This window comes from Myiozetetes cayanensis, unplaced genomic scaffold, assembly GCF_022539395.1.
Source record: "Myiozetetes cayanensis isolate MyiCay16 unplaced genomic scaffold, myiCay2020 scf7, whole genome shotgun sequence".
NCBI classification, from domain to species: Eukaryota; Metazoa; Chordata; class Aves; order Passeriformes; family Tyrannidae; genus Myiozetetes; species Myiozetetes cayanensis.
This window is the reverse complement of record NW_026087964.1, coordinates 46,187,729-46,209,524: the sequence shown is the minus strand read 5'-3', so window position 1 is coordinate 46,209,524 and position 21,796 is coordinate 46,187,729. Positions and strand designations below refer to the sequence as shown.

At 45.2% G+C, this 21,796-nt stretch overlaps 1 protein-coding gene across 2 annotated transcripts in view; it reads left to right on the top strand.

Annotated features, from left to right (window-relative positions):
* The first annotated feature begins 4,336 nt into the window (after nt 1-4,336).
* Nucleotides 4,337-21,796, top strand: part of TET2 (tet methylcytosine dioxygenase 2) — a 71,260-nt gene continuing 53,800 nt past the window's right edge. For both annotated transcript variants that reach the window (XM_050338049.1, XM_050338048.1), the window contains exon 1: nt 4,337-4,455. In XM_050338049.1, coding sequence (XP_050194006.1) covers nt 4,426-4,455 — 30 coding nt within the window. In that variant the 5' untranslated portion in view covers nt 4,337-4,425. The remainder of the gene's footprint in view (nt 4,456-21,796) is intronic.

Genomic DNA, 21,796 nt, shown 5'->3' with positions numbered 1-21,796 from the left:
AGACACACATCTCCCACCAAGAGAATGACAGCACTGGGTGAATAACACATCACAGTGTTGATATCATCCCAACAGGCATCCCAGCCATTGGGCAACTCTCTCCCAAAACTCCCGCTAACAGACTGGGCTCCCCACATGTTCCTGCACTTATCTGTGTGGCCCTGGAACAGCCCCCTCCTGTCCAGGGAGGGAATGCAAAGAAATTACAAACAGTGATCTTCGATGAATTCAGGGGAAAAAATGAAGTTGTGTCCTGTCATCAACATGAGACTGACTCATGCCAGACATGAGTCTCTCAGGACCACCCCCAGCTGCCTGCTCACATGGCTGCAGCCCCAGCATCAGTGTGATCCCTCATCTCTGAGGCTGGGCTCTTGAGCTCATGGACAAGCAGATGTCTCAGGACCTGAAAAAGCCCTGCTGAAAGTATAAGCCAAAGCAAAACCATGTATCACTGAACAGATCGTGTTGCCTTTCACACACCTTGTCCCTCTAGGGCTTCTGGTGGATGCTGCTGTGATGCAGATGACCCCACGAGAAATCGGTGTACCTCATGACAGAGGAAAATGTCTATGTGGAGAAAGGACATGAGAGATCTTCTGCAGGCCCATCATTTCGCAGTGGATGCTCCTTTGGACTCCAGAGGTTTCCTCGAGGAGGTGAAATGGGCTATCTAGCACATTTCTTTCCTCCCATCTCACATAGCTGCTCACACTTTATCATGGGGGGAAGAAAATATGAATAAAACAATACAAAGAGGTGCAGTCTCAGTAGAAGCAATTTAATTATGGTGCTTTTTGCACAGAAATTCTAAGTCAGAGCTCAGGTTGGCCCAACAAGCCACGTGAAGCAGGTAGTTAATACAAACCCCCTTATTCTTCAATGCAGGGTACAGGATGAAATATTATTTGCACTGTACATCTTTCTGAGTGTTTCAGGTGGGGCTTTGAGGGGGCCAAGTACATTACATTCCTTCAGTAAGTCAATCAGGTTTGCTCACTGCAGCTTTAGGAGGAAACTGGCAGCAACTCGTGCCCTGGCTGCCCCGACACCCTTCATGGGGAGCAAGCTTTCCCTCTAGCAGAGAGGCAAGACCCACACTCTTTGAAACCTCTGGACTACCCGCAGCCACACCGTGTGATGATCAGCCTCTGGACTGTCCTGCTATTAACTCTCTGCAGGTTATTCTGTTCCCAACAGACCTTAAAAGGAGCAAAAGCTTTTCCTGAAAAGAACAGCAATAAACACACATAGTCTGGAGTGGGCTTTTTTTTTTTTGGTAGGATTCCTGACTCCATGCATTTAAATCAGTTGAGACGTCTGTTTTTTTCATTGCTTACATATGCAAAGACCAACCAAGAAGAAAAATGGTGTCACTGTGATAGCTCTAGAAACAGATCCAAAACACCACCTGAGGTAACTGCATTTCAGCACATTTCCAAGGAAGCTGCATATCTGGTTGTTCTTTTTTTTTACAGCAGATACTTGTTTTGAAAAATGCATACAACTTAAGGCTGGGAATAGCATGTTTCAGAGGTAAAAGGTGTTTTTTCCCCCCACAACTCTTTAAGGGTGAAAGGGTGTAGGGGATTTTAAGCCACTTCCCGCTTGGGTCATGTTCAGTCATCTTTTTCTCCCTGTTTGAGAGATACAGCACAGCAAAATGGGTCAAAATTCCTCATTCAATAAATACACTGAAGCCAACACAACTACCCCAAGGGAGAAATTAGGTCCATGTCCCTCTCATTAGGCTGCTAACAGATACCGAGAAACGTGCATTGTAGAGCAAGCTGCATTTGACAGAGGTAACAGAAAGCCATTGATTTGGAAGCCAAAAGATCCTGCGGCTTGTCAAAATGTGGCAGGTCCGTGGGATGGCACCAGGTCAATTAGGAGGCTTGTAGGTCAAGATAGCTGAGCACAACCCGGCAGATCAGGGGAGGCTCCGGTAAATTGTGCCTTGTGCTCCGGGAGGCAAGACAGTACTGCTGGTTCAGCAAGACTGCTCCTGGGTTTATCGAGCGTGGTGATTACAACAGGCTGTCATTAGGGTAGTAAAGTTTTAAAGAGTGAGAGAGAGAGAGAGGGAGAGGGAGAGGGAGAGAGAACCACACCTATGACAGGAAGCATTTAAAAAATGCACCCGTCTCTCACATCCATACTTGCAGATGGCATATGCATGAGTGGTCCCTTATCTTCAGCACAGTAGCACAATCAGAAAACAAAAGAATCCCAGCTCAGTTTCAAACTCCTGCTTGTGGCTTTCGGGTTAGTGGTTGTTGGAAGTTTTTTTTCTTTCTTTTTTTTTCCATTTTAACCACCCAGTCAGTTATCCAGGTTTGCAGCTTGCTCATGCAAAGGGAAGTCTGTGCTTCTGCTGAAACCGGGAGCTGGTGCGGCACGGTCCTGCCAAAACCAGCCACCTGCTTTTTCCAGACGCAAAGGGCGCGCGGGCACGGGAGGGATTTGAGTCGTACAAAGGAGGGTCACCTCTCCCAGCGCAATGAAAATACTGGAGAAAAGCACGGAGAGAGCGCTCTGGCTAAGCAGAACAAGGCGGTGCAGAGGACGGAGGTGCCTCTGAAGGTGCTATAAGAGCAGCTCAGAGACGAGGCAGCACTTAGAACCCGCTGAGAGGCTGAACGAGCTCATTCCTTGTAATGCCAGTAGGATGTGCCACACCAGGGGAAAAAGCAACCCCAGGCTTTAATAAACACACAGACTTAAAAGAGTTTGAAATATTGATCAAAGTCTGCTGGAAATCAAGCAAATGCTGTGAAAGCACAAAAACACCTGGCAAAATCGAGACAGACCTTGACCGTTCTTTGCATCTTTTGCATTTACTCTTCCAAAAAGAGACAGAGACCTGAGTCTATTTGCTAAATGCAACGATCTTTGTCAGAGAACCGATGCATTTTGCTACAGGATAGGGCTAGCCAGGCCAGCACCTTCTCAAGGGTTGGGGAGAGCCCGGCACAGGTACAGGAGTGACTCTCTGCCATCAGCGCATAACTATTTTAGCAAGTCGTAAGGGCTTTAATCTCCAGCGTGCTTCTGAAAGGTTTCACAGAAATTAAAGTAAAACCAAAACTCAGAGAACAACCTGTGATGCGAAAAACAAATTACTCAGTGATGACCTGAACTTCCTAGAAATCACTCCGATCTGCATCGAATGAACGGGATTTGTCATCTTTCTGAAGTCCCTTTTTCACCAGCCTGCCTTTGCCGGGACGGTGACGGATGGGGACTCAGCATCTCCCGGGCACCACCGATGAACCCAGAGCTTGCCACCCCTGGGGTGAAGGACCCGGGCCATGTCGGGAAGCGAATGCTCTCCTGAAATCGCCCCCAGTCCCGCACGCGTCCCGGGCAGGCTGGAGTAACTTCGCGCAGAGGGGACGGCACGGCGGAGGGGAGGCCCCCGGCTCAGTCCGGCGCTCGGGGCTCCGGGCGGCGTCTCGGCGGTGTGAAAGCCCAGCACTGGTTCCCAGAGAGGTAGGTTTGCATACTTTTACTTCTGCTTCCCGCAGCTGCCCAGCTGGAAAAGTTCCAGCTCCTTCGGAGAAGGGCGGCGAGCGGCGGGGATGGCAGCGGGATCCTCGCTGAGAGCGGTGGGAGGGTGGCACCGAACCCCGCTGCCGGGGCTGCGGCGCTGAGACCGGCAGCCGGACCGCCTTCCGCGGCTCCAGCTGCCGCGGGCACGAAACCGCGGGATGGTGGACGGTGCCGAGAGCCCCCGCTCGTCCCGCACCGAGCCGCGGCGCCGCGGGCGCTTCCCGCCATGGGTGTCCAGCCGGCGCCGCGCTGAGCAACTCCCGCTGGCCGCCCGGTGTCTGCGGGCAGGGGTCTTCGTTCTGGGGAAACGTGGGGAGATTTTGTCGATTTTTCTTTTTGCGCTGTCAGCCGGCTCCCGAACATTAAGCGAGCCGCGTTCCCCCAGTCCCCCCCGCCTCAGCCGGGGGAGAGCGCAGCCCGGGGACAGCAGCCGTGGGAAAGCGCCGCCGGCCCGCGGCCACGGGGAGGACGCGGGACGTCCCACGGCGGGGGAAGGGGGAGGGGGCGGCGGGGTCTGGCGCTGACGGGCGCTACCCGCGTCCCGCGGCGCCGGTGGGGGAGGGAAACCCCAAAGACCGAAGAGAAGCGTCAGCAGGCGGGCAGAAAGCCCCGCGCGGCTCGGCGGGGGCCGGCGCCGCCCGCCGTGACGGGGCCGCTGACGGGGCCGGGGCGCCCCCGCGCCTCGTGCCCGGGGGTGGGGGGATGGGGGCCGTGCCGCGCGCGCGGGGCGGTGCGCGGGGCGGGCGCCGACGTCAGGGCGCCGCGCGCATATTGATGCGGGGGCCCGGCCGCGCTCGCCAAGGAGCAGAAGGAAGCAAGATGGCGGCGCTGTAGGAGCGGGGAGCGCGGCGCCCGGGCTGTGCGTGCTGGATGTCGGCGAGGCTGAGGGACGCGGCTGAGGTCAGAGCGGGCTCCCCCCCGCGCCGGCCGCCTTGTCCGCCGCGCAGCCCCGCGAGGTGTCGCGGGGAGCGCGCCGCGCGGCGCCGCCGGGGATGGGCGAGGAGGGGGCGCCGCCGCGGGTCCCCCTAACATGGCTGACTGACAGGGCCCCCTCCCCACGGGGCCGGACCCGGGCTTCGCCTCGCCGCCCCTCCCCGCGCCTTTGTCTGCGCACGGGGACGGCGGCCGGAGGCGCCCCGGCTTTGTGCCGCTCCCCGGCCCCCGGCGGACACAAAGGCGGGCGCAGCCCCGGGGAGAGGGGGAGAGAGGCGCGGGTCCTGCGGGGCTTGGCGAGGGCGAGAGGGTGGGAAGCGGAGCGCGGTCCCGGGGGGGAAGGGGGCTCGGGAGGGAGAAGTGCGGGCTCGGCGGGGGGCTCGGTGCGGGGCCTCCCGTTTTTCCGTGCAAAATGATCCAACACGCGCGTTTTGTCCGCGCTGCTGAGCCCCGCCGTCGTCGGGGCCACTTGCACGATGTGGCCGCGGGATGAAAAGGAGAAATCACTTTCCCGAGCGTGCTCCCCTAAAACAACGCTGTCGGCGAGGTCGGGCTCGTTCCCCGCCAGATGACAGACAAGAGCAACAACCTCCCCGCGGCTGAGTCGGACGCGGCGGTGTGTGCTTGTGCTCGCTCGCATCGTGGCGTTGATCGGCGTTAAATCACCCCTCAGACGCCGGCAGCCCCGAGTTAAAAGGGGGGGCTTTTCGGCTCGCGGTTTGAACCTTGGAAATTCGGCAGACCCTTTTGTGCTAAGTAATCTTCCTTTTCGGAGCGAGGTGAAGGGAGAAGTGATGTGGTCTAGCGTGCTTTTATCGCAGCCGAACATCTCATCACAAGATTTGTTTTCCATGATGAGCGGCATGCGAGTGTGCGGGCTTTGAGCAGTGATCAGCAGCTCTTGAGTATCAGTTCGGCATCATTTTCTTTTCTTCTTCTTTTCGCTGTGAAGTTTAAGAGTTTCAGAGATAAGGAGATACTCTCCCTAGTGAAAGCAGGTCAGTGGGTGTTGTTTGTCGGCTAATGAGGCCATTCTATTCGCATGTTAATGGCAGGTTGACTTACTGCAGCAGGGGGTGAGCGCAGTCACACGTACATTCACTCGCCTATCTGCATGTGTATTCTACTACGGCACTTTCTCTGGAGGTTGTAAAGTGCAAAACAGGACGTGGCTGCCGAAGATACTCAACAGGGAGATGTCAATGGTCTTAGTCGTGTATAAACTCATGTAAAATAGTCATGCATAAACTGGAGTTGTGGAGGGATCTGACTGCTGCTGTTAACACTGAATATACCCATCTTGGATTTTATCCCGCTAAAAAAAAAAAAAAAAGGCAGCTTGGAACCAATGAAGATAAATCACTGTTGGGCAGGTTTTCGTCTCTTTTCCTCACGGAAAGTGTAGTAGGAACCCTGCCAGTGGAGTCAGAGAACATTTAAGTCGAGCAACCAGGGTGTAGGGAGGAGGAAAAAAAGGGGTGGCAAAGATGTGGAAAATAAGAGTGCTTTGGTGGTGGGGCTAAACTGTTGTTCGTATGAAATGAAGAGCTCAAAAGTCATCTTTCAGTGGAAATAGTTGGTTCATTTTGGGAAGTGACTTTTAAAAAAGACACCTGTGTGAATGCATCCAGGGAACCTCAGAAAGCAGTTTTGTATTGCCCGTTTCAAAACTAATTCCTAACAAATCTTCAAAAGAAGAAAAGGTTGAACAGGAGACACCGAGGCTCCTGAATTTGCCGAATTATCACTCTTTGTAGTCAGGCTTTTAACGAGGACTTTGGCATTGTGCTGATTCCTGGATTTTAGCCAGGAAAACTGGTATTGTTTTGATATAGTGTGCATGGTCCTAGACTTTGGCATGTCAACATTGTTTAAAGAACAAGAAACGTGTGCTTGCTGAGGAGTTATTATGACGGACAGATTTCCAAGGTCTCTTGTTGGCACCAGTGCTGCACTGGGTAACAGAGAAAGGAGGTTGTAAATGTTTTGGCTTCTGCATGCGGAATAGGAAACCCTGTAGTTGCTGCTGGAACGGGGATTTCAGCTGCCAGAGTTGGATGGGACTGTTCCTTCTTGCCCCAGGCACTTCAGATGCTGCTGGGACTCTGTCTTCCATGCAGTTCCTTTAAATATTAGCAACAACCAGACAGCGCTAAAGAAAAGAAAAGAAAAAAAGACCAACCAAAAACCACCTCCTCATCTTTTGGAAGAAGTCTACTGCTCAGATGTTGAAAAATGTGAAGTTTGGGTTGGATTAGGGTTTGTGCTTCTACAGGTGCCAAATAAGGTCGTTTTTAAAAAGCTGATATTTTTTCAAGGTGTAATTTCAGAAGAGTTGTCAAATTTGGCTTGTCACAGTGAGTGACCCCTTTACCTCTCTCACTGGGCGGCTGCACAGTAGCTCTAGGCATGGTAACAGCATCTGTAAGCCAGCTTCACAACTGGAGCCTGAAAGTGGTAGAACAAAGTTGCCAAGTTTCAAGTAGAGTTGGTGGTTATCTTGGAAACCGTACTGGAGAACACAGCCACAAATGATTTTGCCAAATAATATACAGTATTTATTTAGTCCAGCTCTCTGATTGCTGTTAAGGCAGTCAGCCAGCAGCAGTAAGTGTTGTGACATCATTTGAAAGGCAATGTGCTGGTTCTGAAATGGAGTGGGATGTACTATGATTCATTATTAGAAAAAAAAGAAAGCTGTAGTCTGAACAGAGATAAAGCATATGACTGCATCGTGGCTGAAAGCCAGAAAGAGAATTATGTGAATCAATCACACTTGAAGCATTATTCCCATCCCTTACTCCATAAGGCAGTGAATACCATCTTACTCATTTAATGACATTCTGCAGCAAAAATATGCTTTTGAGCACTGAACAAGTAACTAGTAACAAGTTGCCATAGTTCTGGTTGTTAGACTTTCAGATCATCACTGCTTGCATGTTCAGTCTGCATAGCTTGTCCCCATATCCTAGATAATAAAACCTTACAAATGGAAAGCACCATGAGTAATCATCCTCTCAGTCACCCATTGAAAAGAAGCCACTTCTGCCTTTCCTTAGGATAGATGTCTGTTTAAAAAAAAAAAGAATTATATATGGAAAAATGAGCCATTTTGTCAAGGAATTGCTCTGTGGGTGGACATGGTGGTGGTGGGGTTAAGGAATAAAATTCTGAACCTCCAGCATCAGCTGGACTGATCCCAAGGACAACTGATGACTGACCCAAAAAGGTTGTTTGGATTAAAATACTGAGAATGTGCCTTGCATTACATAGAAGGGAGTAACAGAAGGAAGGTAGAGAAAAACAAGGTTTGAGAAATAGGAAGAACAGCTAACTAATTTCACCCACATTCACACTGTTCTTGAAATGAAGAAAAAAATATGCTCTAGGAGGATCAGAAAGAGTGTTCTACTAGTTTGTCACAGTAAAGGATTTTAAATCTGGGGTCAATTTAAAGAAAGTTGCCATGCTTTGAAAAAACTGAGAAAAAACTTCAACGAATAAAAGCCATAAAGATTTGAATTCCTGTCTGTCTTTTCAAGTAGGCTTTTTCATATCTGTCAAACACCTTCCAGAACTCTGAATCATCTTAGGAACCTGAACAAAATTCAGGCTGTCCTTAAAAAGCAAAGTTTTCTGTGGAGCTGTGGAATCCAAGTTGGAGTGCTGTTGCCTTGTAACATACATATGGCAAGAGATCCCAGTGGGATTATTCTTATAGATAAATAAAGGCTTCCAATATTTGACCGAATTCCTGGTGTGTGTGCTTTTCCTCTTGCTAAAAAAAAATTAAAGTAAAATAAAGGAGGCATTTCTATTGCAGTGTGGAAAAGAATAGGCTTGTTCTATGCTCAAGCTAAGCAAGAAGGGATAATTTAGCATTTTAACCTAATCGAGTACAGAGCTTTGTTAAACCACAACAGAGAGTTTCAAAGAAGTAGCAGAGAAGTGAGCAGGTGAGTGTTTAGATAGTGAAGATAACCAAGAGTAGCTCAAGAACCAAATACCCCTGGAAAGTGTCTTCCCCAGGTACAGGGCAGTAGCCCCGGCACTCTCTGAGTAATTACGATGATGCAATTTAGACAAGTTGAAATAACCTTCACTTGTTCTACAGCATTACCTCTAACCTCAGATATATTCCATGTGGTTTCCCAGCATATGAATACTGGTTTCACCAGGTGTGCGCACAGTGAAGGAGCAGTTTCTAGGTTTAAGCTGAATTTTTTGCAGATGTATAAAGAACGACTCCTTTACTCTACGTGAGCTACCTTGTCCTTAAACTTACATTTCAATGACTAAAGTTTAATCAACTTCTCTGCCTAATTTCCTTTCTAGTAATGCATAAACAGTCCGAGTTTGTCTTCCAGTGTCCTGGCGTGAGCTACTTTTAAGTCACATCGTGTTGGGAAAGGATTTGGCTCCATTGCAGTAAAACCCCAGCTTACCAAGTGGGTAGACGTTTAGGTCAGGACGATGACTCTCCATGTGGTTGCGCGCACGTGGTTACAGTGTTTACAAACAGTGTCCCAGCATCCTCGGCAGCTGCCTTGACGCAGCCAGTGAGGACAGAGTTCTAGGAATGTCCCTGGTCCTCCACAAGCCGCGGGGGAGGGGAAAGAAATAAATAAATGCACCGTTTTAAGAACCCATATCGCTGTTTGGTTTTTGGCTGAGCTTTCTGCATCTGTGTTGCATTCTGAATCTCTGGGTCCTTCGTCGGATGCCGTTGTTTTTTTCCTCAGCGCTCGAGCGCAGTCTGGGCTGTGTTGACGTGTTTGTCTGGAACGGACTGACTCGAACTATGAGATGGGGGTTAAGGGAATTGTTGCAAAGGTTTCAAATTATTTTTATGCCCCTCCTTCCCTTTTAAAAATTATTCAATCCCCAAAAGCTTTTTATGACAAAACAGCTCTTTGCAATACAAGAATCCCACTGTAAATGGTTATATATTTTTCCTTAATTAGACATGACTCACTACCTGTTAGGATACTAGAACAATTCCCTTTTTAAAGAACAAAAAAGAAATCACGAATCCTACTAACTTTATAAGTAAAATCAAATAGCTGAAAGTCTTTACTACTTAATTAGACATGTTGACACAAAGAGGCGTTTCTGTTACGAAAGCTGATACCACTGTAAGGCAAGTTTTGGATCTCCATTAGACACAGGAAGCTTGGTGGAGATTTCTTCATTTACTTAGCCAAATGAATAGTGCCACCACTCTGTTGTTTAAAAAAAAAAAAAAAAAAAAAAAGAGTGAGGACAAGTGGTAATAGTTACTGGGGATGCCTTGCACAGATGAAAATTCTGTGAAAATGCACTGTAGATGGTCAGGAGCAGCCAAGTGGCAACGTGTTTCAGGCTCTCCCCTGTGGACTTAAACCAAAGCTGTCAGACAGGTTTTAGTCTCCAGAGACACTTGAAGCCTGTGCTCTTGGATGCACTGTGGGACCTCACTGTCAGATGTTCTGCTCCTCATCTAGTCTCATGAACATTTTTCAGACTTTCTTACACAGCTTTGCAGCAAGTGCTCGGAACAGTGTGCAAAGCGCATCACTTGCCTTACAAAAATGAATCCTAAGATCTGTTTTTTCCTCACAGAGAGGAAGCAGTTGGTGCAAATGTCTCTTCCATATTCTGAATTTGTCTAGATGAATCATGGTATTCACTGTCATGCAACAGAGTATGAAGGCTTATCCACAGATCTTATTGGCTTCTCCCAGCAGTTTTATGTTCACATTCGTTGCTTCCATTTTATGTTAATGTCTGTTACATTACTGTATTGTTGATATTACACTGCAGTGTTTTCTTGCTCACCTGTTATCTCATTTGTGAGACACAATTTTTGTGTCATATCCATATCCATGCTTTCAGTAACTCCTTACTGCCTTTCCTTTTCTTTTCTGACTTCTGTTTGACCCACAGCTCCCACTACTCTTACAGCAGCTGGATAGCAGAAGGTAGCAAGCAGGAGTAAAGAATAGTAAAGAATATATGATAGAATATGTGACAAAGGCATTCCTGAGATTGCACTGAATATTTGTTCCTTCTCTTGCCACTTCTAGTGCTGTTGGAGAGATCAAAGGGTAGACATTAACCCTGGGCCTGATGCTGGTAGGAGAGTTTTGCCTTCAACTTCAGTGTCCTTTAGTATCTTTCCATATTTGTCCCTTTGCATGAGGGACAACAACTGTTCAAGCTGCACTCACCTCCATTTCATGCCCCTGATAGTTTTTTTCATCTTTGTTTAATCTGTTTGTTCTTTCAGTGCTACTTCACTTGTGTTTGAAGTCACATTCTTTGAAGTTATACAATTTTTATACTTGCCAAAGGACACAAAACTCTTTCAGCTCTTATGTAAGCAAAAAGGAGAAAAGAATGATTACATATTTCCTCTTGTATGCAAGTAGCATTACTGTCCTGCTCACGGTAAAATGAGGAAAAGGAATTGTTGGACTAAAGCAGGAGTTTCTTCCCTTCTTCCAAAGTTCAAGTTCACAGAAGTGAGATATTTCTGTGAAACTTGAAGTGCATGTACAGCTTAATAAAAGGAATGCCATTTATCCCTAAAAGAACATATGGAAGCTGTAAAATACATTGGACTGTCCTCTCCCTGGAATATGGAGAAGTTGGGATGTGTGTGTGCATGTATTGCAGACTTTAAGATACTTTCAAGTTACCAAATTTTTGTTCCCTCTGTACTCCTTTACTTCCTTGTCTGTTTGAGTTCAAGTTTGTCTGCCCAAAAAGCTCTGAATTATTACTAAAATGGCACAGTAGAAATAAAAAACATGAAAACTGAACAAGTGGAAGGGGTCAGATTTAACAGTTATTTAACTTTGTATAACTAGTAGACATTTTGGGGGAAAGAAAATCTGTGCTAGTAAGTTTCCGTTCCATACACAGTTGCAAGTGTACACAATGCATACCCAGAAGCAACTGAAAATACTGAACAAATAGGGGAAAACACTCTTTATATTTGTAAAGACAAAAATGCAAAAACCAGAAATATTCAACCTTTCAGTTTTCTGTTGTTTCTGTGGTGGTCTCCATATTCTACATGGAACATTTGTTTTCCTTAAGTAAGTTAGACCTGTGCTTTTCTGCTTCCCTATAATCCTTAATGCAGAGAAGAAACTTCTGTAGGTGTGAGAAGGCAGTAGAAAAAGAAAAATTGTGCTGATCTGTTTGTTTGTTTGTTTGTTTTCCTCTCTGTTACTGTGTGTAGTGCCCGAAAAGTGAGAGACCAGGCAGGAGAACACAGATTTCTATCCATTTTCCCCCTGTGCCCGTGTACTGTTGACAATATGCTAAATATAGGTGGCTTTCCCCCACCCCACAGTGTTGTCAGCTGACTCGTGATCCTGCAAACTGATGGCAGCCCCTGCCATTTTCACAAAGCCCTATTCATTTCCCTTGGTCTCAGAGAACTGTAATAGAGACACTTAAAGAAGTGAGGCACCTAGTCAGTCTACATTTTATAATAACTGAAAAAAGGAAAAGTAGTTTTGGGGTTATTGTTTTCTTCTTTGAGGGGACAGGGAAAGGAAGTGGATGGAAAGACTAAGAGGCAGTTATAGAAGCTAAAAACTGATTTTTACTTTAAAAAAAAGAAACTCAAGTTTTCAAAGCAGTTGCAAGTTGACATGTATTGTGCAATAAAATATGAACTCTAGCTGATGGATTAGAAAGAAATTTTGCCTCTAGAAGAGTGAGTCTAACTACTGTGCTTTTTCTTGAAACAACTAGCTGGTTGGAGATACTCTTTTTGGACAAGCTGGAGCATATGTCTAATTCAGAATGGCAACTCTGATGCTTCTAAATATAAGGAGAGTGGATAGAGTGAAATTAATTATTGCACATTAGGAGGCACCTCATATCCCAGCCACGAAACAGAATCCCACTGTGCTTGGGGCTGTACAAGCATAAGCCATTTTTGTTCTGTTCTACTATTTAATTCAGCAAAGGAGGCAGGGAGAAGGGTTCTGGCAGCACACAAGGGGTCAGAGTGTTAGTAACTCTTGTTTATAGCAGAGGCAGGCAACTCCCTTCAAAAAACCCTAAATATTTGCAGTAAATAAAGCAAAGCTGCTATTACTGCCCGCTCTGTGTACATATGTCTGTGTATGTGTGTAAGAGGAGTTCCTCACCAGCACTGCTGCAGTCTTTTCCCAAGGGTGCTAATGTTAATGAGCAGGAAAAAGACGAAAAGAGTAAGAGAAAGGGTGCAAAATTAATAAGCAACAACTGAGAGCCAAAGCACACAGAGATCACGCATTGTGGTACAAACCCTGCTGGAGTAATTCATTTCAGTGTCTTTTTTTTTTTTTTTTTTTTAACCCTAAAAGACCTACAGGAAAGCTGTGGTATAGCTGGGAACTGAACCCATATCTCCTAAACCCCAGTGCTTTACCCATGATACCCTCCTTCCTGCTCATTCAGAGGTTTACAGATAGTTTTCTCTGCTTACTAAGATAACAGAAGTATCAATTTTAAGAAACAGAAACTAGACACTTTTCACTTTTTTTCAGATGTTGGTTTCAGAAGTAGCATTTGGTTCAGAAGTAGCATTTTCTGTTTATTGAGATGTTCTCTTTTGCTGCACAAACCTTGAGAGCTTTGAATCAGCAGTGCTTATCCAAAACAACCCAGCAAATGAAAATTAAATAGATCTCCTCCGGGAAGAGGATGGCTCTTTTTGTGCACTGCTTTGCAGTGCTGTTTAAACCCCACTCCAAGTGAGAAAGAGTGCAGGAAAGGATGCGATCTCCATTTTACTGGCACTGTAGATGTCTCCATGCACCTCCAAGCAAACAATTAAAGTAATAATAATTAAAAATAGTACATTGTGTCAGTTAATCACACTGTGTGAAAGAGTTATGTAATGTCATTTCAAAAAGTAAGTACTCCAATAACTCCCTTGAATGCCCTCAATCCTCCTAATCATTCAGGCAAGATTTCCCACAGTGTCCAAACTGTTCATGTACATCAGCTCCAACCTACCACACAACTCCCATTTGATCTGTTTTACCAATTAAAGGTTTGTCAGGATTCACAAACACTCATGTTGACATCATACTTGGTAGCAGAGCTCAAAGGAGGGGAAAAACCCAAACAAATTTAATTTGTTGTCAGAAATCTCTCTGCTGGAGATGGGATGGACAAACCTGTGCAGGTGACACAACCTTAGCAGCATTGATAGCTTTCTGTGCAACAGTCACCTGTTACCTCCTAGACCTGAAATGGAGACGGTAAGTTTTAATGTCTCCCTCTGGCCTTGGAGAGTTCCTGTGCTGTGGGTGATAGTCCCAGCTCAGCCTGCCTGGTGCACAGTGCATGTCACCGAGAGCCTACCCTATTTAACTTCAGCACATTCACAGACTCGTGATACAATCCATGATAAAATGCATTTAGAAATAAAATCTGATTGGTAATTTAGCTCATGCAGCGTCTCTGGATGCAGGCAGAGGCAGCTGACCATGAAGGACAGATGGATTTTTTCCCTGCTGTCTTTAGGGATCCAATAGCACTGCAAACTACTTCGGAAGATGATGGAGTGGGGGTACTTGGACTTGCCTCCCCTGTTGCTCCTCTTCCTGAGTTTGGAGGTTCAGCCAAGCCCCCACATGGCTCCCCTGCACATGGCCCTGCTGTTTACAAACTCGTTCCCAGGTGTCCCGGGGCGCAGCGATGAGGGCTGAGGGTGCCCCGCTGCAGGGCCGGGTTCCCTTCGCGCAGCTTGCGAGAGCTCCTGTTTCTCACCCACGCTCGTGGCTGCTCGTAGCAGGGCTGTGACAGGCCAGCCGAGCCTGCTGGCTTGTTTGGGTTTGCTCATTTTACATTTAAGCAATATTCAGGCCAGGGGTTTAGAGCAAGGTCGTCCACAGTGAGTCAAAAATAGAAACTTTATTTCTCGATAGAGTAGCGGCACTGGAGAGCGCTGGCTAGATATACACGCAATAGCGAGGAAGGTACTTTTCTGCTTTCCAGAGACACTACTAGGGAATTGGGTAACATTTACAGTAGGGCAGGATTTCAAAAACCCTGTGGAAATGAATGGGCGCGTTTTTTTTTTCATTTCCTGCTAACAAACCAGGGACTGCTTTTTTTCCAGGTTTGAGAGACGGGGCTCAATGAAACACAAGTAGTTTGGAGCAGCTAGTATTTGAAACCACAGTTGCATTATCACTCGGAGAAGACTGCCTTGGTTTTGCTTTGTTTTAGCAGGCCATTGGCATACAGCAAGAAAGAGGTTTGAACAGCTGTGCATTGCTGCATTAAATGGCCTCCCATAGCTGAGGCACAAAAAGACAAAGCCTGCTTCTTTCCAGCCACTCAGCTAAAATTGTATTGACTTACTTTTGCTGCTCTCCTCACCAGTTCAGAGTTCAAGGACTCATATATCTACTGTACCTTGAGTTCAGATAACAAGATATAACTACATGTAGGGAAACAAACAGAAAAGTTCCTGTTCTTCAAAGACGAGCATTTTTCTGTACTTGTTCCCCTGTTTTGTTCTGTACTTGTTCCCCTGTTTTGTTTGGGGTGTGCACAGTTTATTTTTCTCCTTTTGTTTTACCCTTCCTACCCGCTCACCCTCTGCCGTGTGCACACCCTCTCCCAGCCGCCTCTGGCTTGCCTGGCCGAGAAATGCAGACTCAGCAGGGACTGGTAACACTTTAACTCTTTGTCCTATTCTCAGCTCTCCCAGCAAAGGTCAAAGCAAATGAGACAGCTGCGCTTGAAACAGAGCCGCTTATAGGAGAGAGAGACGTTGACCACAGATTGTTCCCCCTCTCCCACTTTTTTTTTTCTTGAAGCATATAAAGTGTATGGCCAGGGTGAGATGAAACTTTGCATAGGTTTGGGTGGCTGGATCTGCTCATTTCTCATTAAGAGGAAATGAAAGACTCGTGACTTTTGTTTGCACTGGCCGTATCATGCAACCTCTGCTGATAAACAGAAATAATTTAGGAGCTACTTCCTCAAATGCCTGAAACGTGGTCTTAATTTCATCAGTGCAAAGCCAGCAAAAAGCTATTACAAAGTCTTTGTTATGTGTCTTTGAAGTAATTTTGGAAACTTTGGCAATATGCCCTTATACGGTTCTTTTCCCTAATAGCCAGAGTTTTGCATTGTGTTGTGGGACCATGTGGACTCCAATTTCAGTGACTTAGGGCACAAATCGGTTTTATTTTTCCTGAGAACAGTTCAGCACTGCCACTTGCTTACCCCTGAGAGACGAACCTGCTGGGCTACCATCAGCATTAGCACACGTCCACGTGTACCACGAACAGGAAGAAGGTTCCCCTTTTCCCTTCAAACCACCCGCCACGGTGTTCCGCAGGGCCGTGAGGGGTGTGCGCCAGCGGGAGAGTCGGCGCTAGTTGGCTTAGCGACGTCGACACTGGCGCCAAGATTTACCTCCCGTCTTGGCACTCCAGGCCATGCTGGTGTCTCGCCACGTGCTTGCGCGCACATGGCAGCAGTGTTTACAAACATGACCCCAGAACTCTTACGGGCAGTTATGAAAGAGCCAGCGAATGCCACATCCCGCGTGCCAGGGTGACCTAGATCGCCAGCTCTGGGAGTGAATAGCGAGGCACTCGTACCGAACACAGGCAGATGATTTTGCTCCCAAACTCTTTTGAAATATCATTGCCACCATGAGAGCGTTTTACACCATAAACTAAAAATAGCTACTATTAGCTAGCAGGAGCGGCGGGTAAGTGATTCAGCAGCTCAGGGATAGAACTGACTGTGTTCTTCAGCACCGTAAGTCTGTTGAACTAACTCAGAAAGTACATAAAATTTTCAAAATGGGAAGGAACTGCAAAGCTGACTTACTTTGGCTAAAAGAAAAGAACACTGCATGATCGCGTGGTTCCTGATTTACAGTTCCTTTTTTATTCCTTTATTGACACTTGCATTTGGGCACTAATGAATGCTTTGTAGTCAGGATATAACCATCCATTTAGGAAAAAGATGCCTTAGTATTTTCAAAATAAACACCTCCATCTACAAAATATGAATACCACTCTATGACTGACTTGAGTTTTTTGACGTGGGCCTTAGGGGAAAAAAGTCATAGCTGAAACTCTCCTTTAGCAAACCAAGCACTGTATGCTCAACTGGCACATGTCCATTATCTTCACATGTATATTTTTTACAGTAGATGTCTACTTCAAAAAAAAAAAAAAGCATCCCTTCTTTATCCTTGAAGTTCTGTAAAGAAGTTTGCATTGTATGCCAAATTACTCCAAAGCAGTTTGCTTCCTAGAATTTGGCAGTAAAGTGGAGTACATGGTCAGACAACTAGTTTTTGACAGGCTTGTAGTTGTCTCAGAAATACATGTATGTGGAGGAAGACAGGTTCTATAACTGTGAGTAGTTGCCAAAGATAAAGAGAGCTTTCTTGAAAAAGCTGCTAAATGAGCAAAAATAACCTACACTTGTTAATAAACGACTTCCAGTTTTCACTTTTGGGACCACAGAATTTAATCTCAGCTTTGCAAAAGCCTACTAAATGGTGAAAAATTCTTTTTCCCCTCCCAAATAGAAAGTTTGACTTTCAGAAGCAGATGAGATGGTAGAAAAATGGTAGTTCTATTTTATATTAGTTGCTATAATACGTCTCAGTGTTTGTAAATAATCATCGTGACAAAGCCTGTGGGAAAGACACACTATGAGCTTCTCCATCCCTCTCCTCCAATACAGTTCAATCCTGTTACTGAATAAGACTTTTGTAAGTATAAAGCTAGTCTACAGTCTTCATCTTTTCTAACCATACCCATGGCAGGTCTGCATTAGAGTTGTCAGAGTTCATGCAGAATTTTTTTGCTATGTAAACAAAACAAAACTAGAGAGGCTGACACATGTCCACTCTGACCTGATCACTATGTCATTTCTTGTGGTCAGACAACTCTACCCTGAGCAGATGAAGTGCTCTGCAGGTCAGTCCCTGGCTGGTTTTGCCCAGTCTCCTTAGCTATTTTTAATCTTGCATTGAGAATGTGAGCAAATGTACTTGCTTGGTTATTGATGTCTTTTCACTGCTGAATGTTCATTACAATGTTCATTACACTGTATATAATGGACCTAGAAATAAGAATGGAAGTACTGAAAGTAGGTCACTGCTGTGTTCCTATTTTAAGAGCTCTTTGTATCATTTCTCCTGCCTGAGGAGAGCAAATCCACCTTACTGTGAAACTGTACAAGTATGGGCAGACTTGGAGAAAGGAGAATTAGAACCTTAGTGTAAAATCTTCCCTTAATGTATATAGCTTTTCTCTTGGATACGTCATTGTACATCTTCTTGAGTCTTTCTTCAGAAGCCCTGAAGCACTTTTTAAATTGTTCTTAACCGGAAAGTACTGAGGTTTACAAGGACAGAATTATTGGTATTTATGATGTCTTTGGGCTTCACTGGTACGTTTAACTTAACCAGCGTAAGGTCCATACAGATACACAAATTCTGTCTGGTGCATCTTTGACTCAGAGAATCTTCCTACTGTTACCATTTATGATATTTTCTTATGTTATACAAAGAGCTTCTTTTAGCCACCCAGTGAAGAGATTATAAGGGAAGAAATGCTGCTTATGATAAAGATTATTTTATCCCATGCTTTTGGTTGGATCAGGAGGGAAGGAACAGTGTAAGATTACCATTGTATGCTACAGGGTGAATACCGCCATTGTGTCAGTTTAGATGAGTATCTCAAAATAAATACAGACTCTGTCATGGGTTTGTCCTCTAGGTAAAAAAGCAGTGGAAATCTTGTTTAACAAGTTCAGCGAAAGGCACACCTAAAGTTTAATTATGTCTTCAGATCCATGGGTGCAAGCCTTACTAAAGAGTTTTACAACTCCCAAAAAACAGATTTGGGACCTTTGATTTTTCCTATCCTCAGATATGCTGATCAGTAGTCAGGACAGTGCATAGTTTGGGGAAGAAAATCCCTTGGCATAATAAAGAACTATCCCTGGCCGTAGCTTTCTCTGCCATATGTGTGTGTGAGAGAGGGTTAGAGATTATTCACCAGTTTATAATTTGCTGCCAATCCCCCTCTTCCCTCACCCCTTTGAAAAGCCAATATGCCAAAAAAGCAAGGGGAGATGGAGAAGAGATGAAACAGCACCTTGGTATTTACTTGAGGGATTTGTCATTAATGTCTTTTGGAGCTGGGAATCTTGGATAGGATCTGAATTTTGCTACCAAAATTTGCAGCACTGAGTGAGGCAGTGGGAGGACTTCCTGACCTGACAGGTAGACAGACCGGGGTCACGCTGTTCCTGTCTCTGTTACTCATTGCTTTCTCAGCAGAAGATGGTTCCTTAACAGAGCCATTGCTTGCTGCTTTTGTGCACAGAGAAGAAAACTTACAAAACACTTGCTGGACAGTTCTTTAAGTCACATTAACAATGGCCGACAGCACTCAAAGGCAAGGTGGGAACATGCAACCAGCCTGCAGCTGTGCATATTCCTCAGCACAAACCACAGGCAGAAAATGTTTCACATCACCTTAAAAACATAACAAGTCCTGTTAATTCAAGAGTTACAAGAACTATGGTGTGTGCAAAAGAGAACAAAAACAATGAAAGAAACAAGGAGCATTTTAGATTTTTACAGTACTGGGGAATGTATAGGGGGAAATGCCCAAAGGTGTTCTTAGGAAAGCAAGAAAATTCCACTTTACAGAGTAAGTTTAGGAAAAAAAATGTTGTCTGAACCGTGCCAGCAATGGCTTCTTCATGTTCACAGGATTAAGCCAATTGGGTGCTGAGGTTTCTTCCCCTATCTTTCAGTCCTACAAGAAACACCACTGTGCTTTGCCCACTAGGCTGACTTTGGCCATGGCTAACCTCCAAAGCTTCAAAATAGGATGAAACCCCCATTTCTAGTAGTCAAATTATACATCAATAAAAGAAAACAGCATTTATTCTTTATCAGGCAAGCTGCAAAAATAGTGATTTATGAATTCAATAGAGATACAGTGGAAGCAGCAAAATCAGGCCTTCTCTTCTACATGTTCCACTATCCTAGCAGCCTTTTTTTTTCCTAATTATTTATCCTTGCTGAAAGTCCACAAATGTGGAGAGTATGGTTGTCTCAAGCACAGCAAATACCATGAAATTCCATGTGAAAGAATGCCGAGCTCCAGTGCAAAGTTTTGATGTGGAACATTTAGGTTAGTTTACTTTTGAGGGGAAGAGTGGCCAGCATGTTTCCTTTGTGAGCCTCTTTATGGTCTGTGCAAACTTGCTTGCACGCTTATCCAGGAAAATTCTCATCAGGATATACTTAACAGTATTTCCCTGTACCAGTGCACAGCAGTGAGAAAGATGGACAAGTTGTTCCTAAAAGTTGTATGAAATAGCCATGGGAGAGACCATTTATTCCATCTTCTTCTCCCAAATCAGCCAAATCGTAACTGTCATTTTGACAAATAGTTGGATAATCTGCTCTAGGAGACCTCTACTAAAGGAGATTCTGTACTCTGCCAAATCTTCTCATTTTGATGAACGTTTTTTCCTTTTGGACAGATATAGCATTCCAGTTGAAGCCCTGCCAAGGCTTGAGGAGAAAGGTAACAATGTCTGACAAAGCTGCACAAAGAGGACTTGCAGCCTGTGCAAAAATTGCCTTTTTTCTCAAAAGGACTCACTTAACTGTTCAGCTTGATGTTTAGTGTAACTCCAGGAACTCCTGTTCCTCATTCAGTGTTTGTGCTTACGATTGTTCCTGCCTTTTGAGACACTGCCCTTGGGTTTTCTATTTGAGAGACCTCAGAAGAACTTCAGAAAAAAAGCTGGTGTGTGAAACAGAGAAGTTGGTGTCATCAAGGAGGAGGAACTGCATACTGGGCAGGGGGAATCTTAAAATAAGTAATTACACGTTTTTGTGAGGGTCTGGTGATCCATTAGACTGTGACATTTTTTGGCCAAGGACCATGACAGTGTTATCTGGGCACATTGCCGCTATTCCACGCACTATGCAAATGCTCTCTGCTGCAGAAGATCTGGACAATATAACAAACAGCTTAAGTGTAGGCACTTGCTCAATGTGGCAGTTATGAGAAGTAGGAAAAACAAATCCAATACAGTACTTAATCTTAGTATTATTTATGGTTTTGTTAAGCTGTCTTCGTGGATGAAGATAGAAACATGTTTGAGAGAATGCAAAATACTAGAAAATATTTCTCTTGAGCTGTAGTGCCAGAGGTGTGTGGTTTGTCCATGGGAAAATCTGAATTCTCCTATTCTTTCTTGGTCCAGTGAAATTTTCAGATGTTTCCATGTATTCTGACTCCGGGGTCTGCGCCTCTAAAGGGGCAGCAGAGAATGAGGGAGCAGAAAGTAGAACATAGTGAAAATAACTCAGGAGTGTGAGCCAGATGCCATAGGCTGAAGGCAAAGAAGGGATCTCAGGAGCTCAGCTTTGGCTCTCTAGCACAGTTTGAAGACAGACAGTATTTGAAGAAGGTAACAGCCAACAGATTTCAAATTCCTTAAAGGAAACAAACATGACAGGTGTGCTTAATCTCAGGACTTGGTGTCACAAGGTGCTGCTGATGCAGGTTCTTTTGAAGGTAGCAGGCATTTCTGTGAATCAGGACCATGTCTAGGCACCTGCTCCTTAGGACACAAGTGGTAGGAGGGTTTAAGTCTCATGGTTTTGGCTGTAAGCTGGAGGTTGCTGAATGCATTTCTGAGTGACTATACATTTCTCTGAGGCATTTGCCCTTTAGCAGACTATGATAAAAACAAAACAGTTGTTTGCCTCAGTGTGGCACCTCTCAGCTGCTGCTGGCTCTTCCCCTGTGTACTCCCTCCTCCAAAGACTTCCTACATCTGAGAGTACTGCTACAAAAACAGGGTCCAGAAAACGTTATTAGGAACATCCACAAACTGAACACCTACCCCAAGAAGCTATTCTCTTCATTTGTTTGTAATTGCAACATCCCAGTAAGTTGTAGTTTATGCCGCCAGAAGCTAGTGTGGTCACAGTTCTTTCTAAAGCAGTGGCATGAACTGTTAAATTATCTAAAAAGAGCAAACAAGAGTGGTTTTTTTTCAAAGATTAGATTGAAGGAACAGGAAAAAGCTGTCTCCTGTAGTTCTCTCTTCTTGTCCCCTTGTTTCTAGTTTTAATATTTAATGAACATGTGATATTGTTTTAAGCCAGTCCTGATGGTCTTGTGAAGTTAGTATTTAAAGCAGATGGCTGCAGTGCTTTAATAAGATGGTTACTATAGAAACACAGCATTGTGAAAGCAATAGTTTCTGTATTGCATGGTCTCCTCACTAA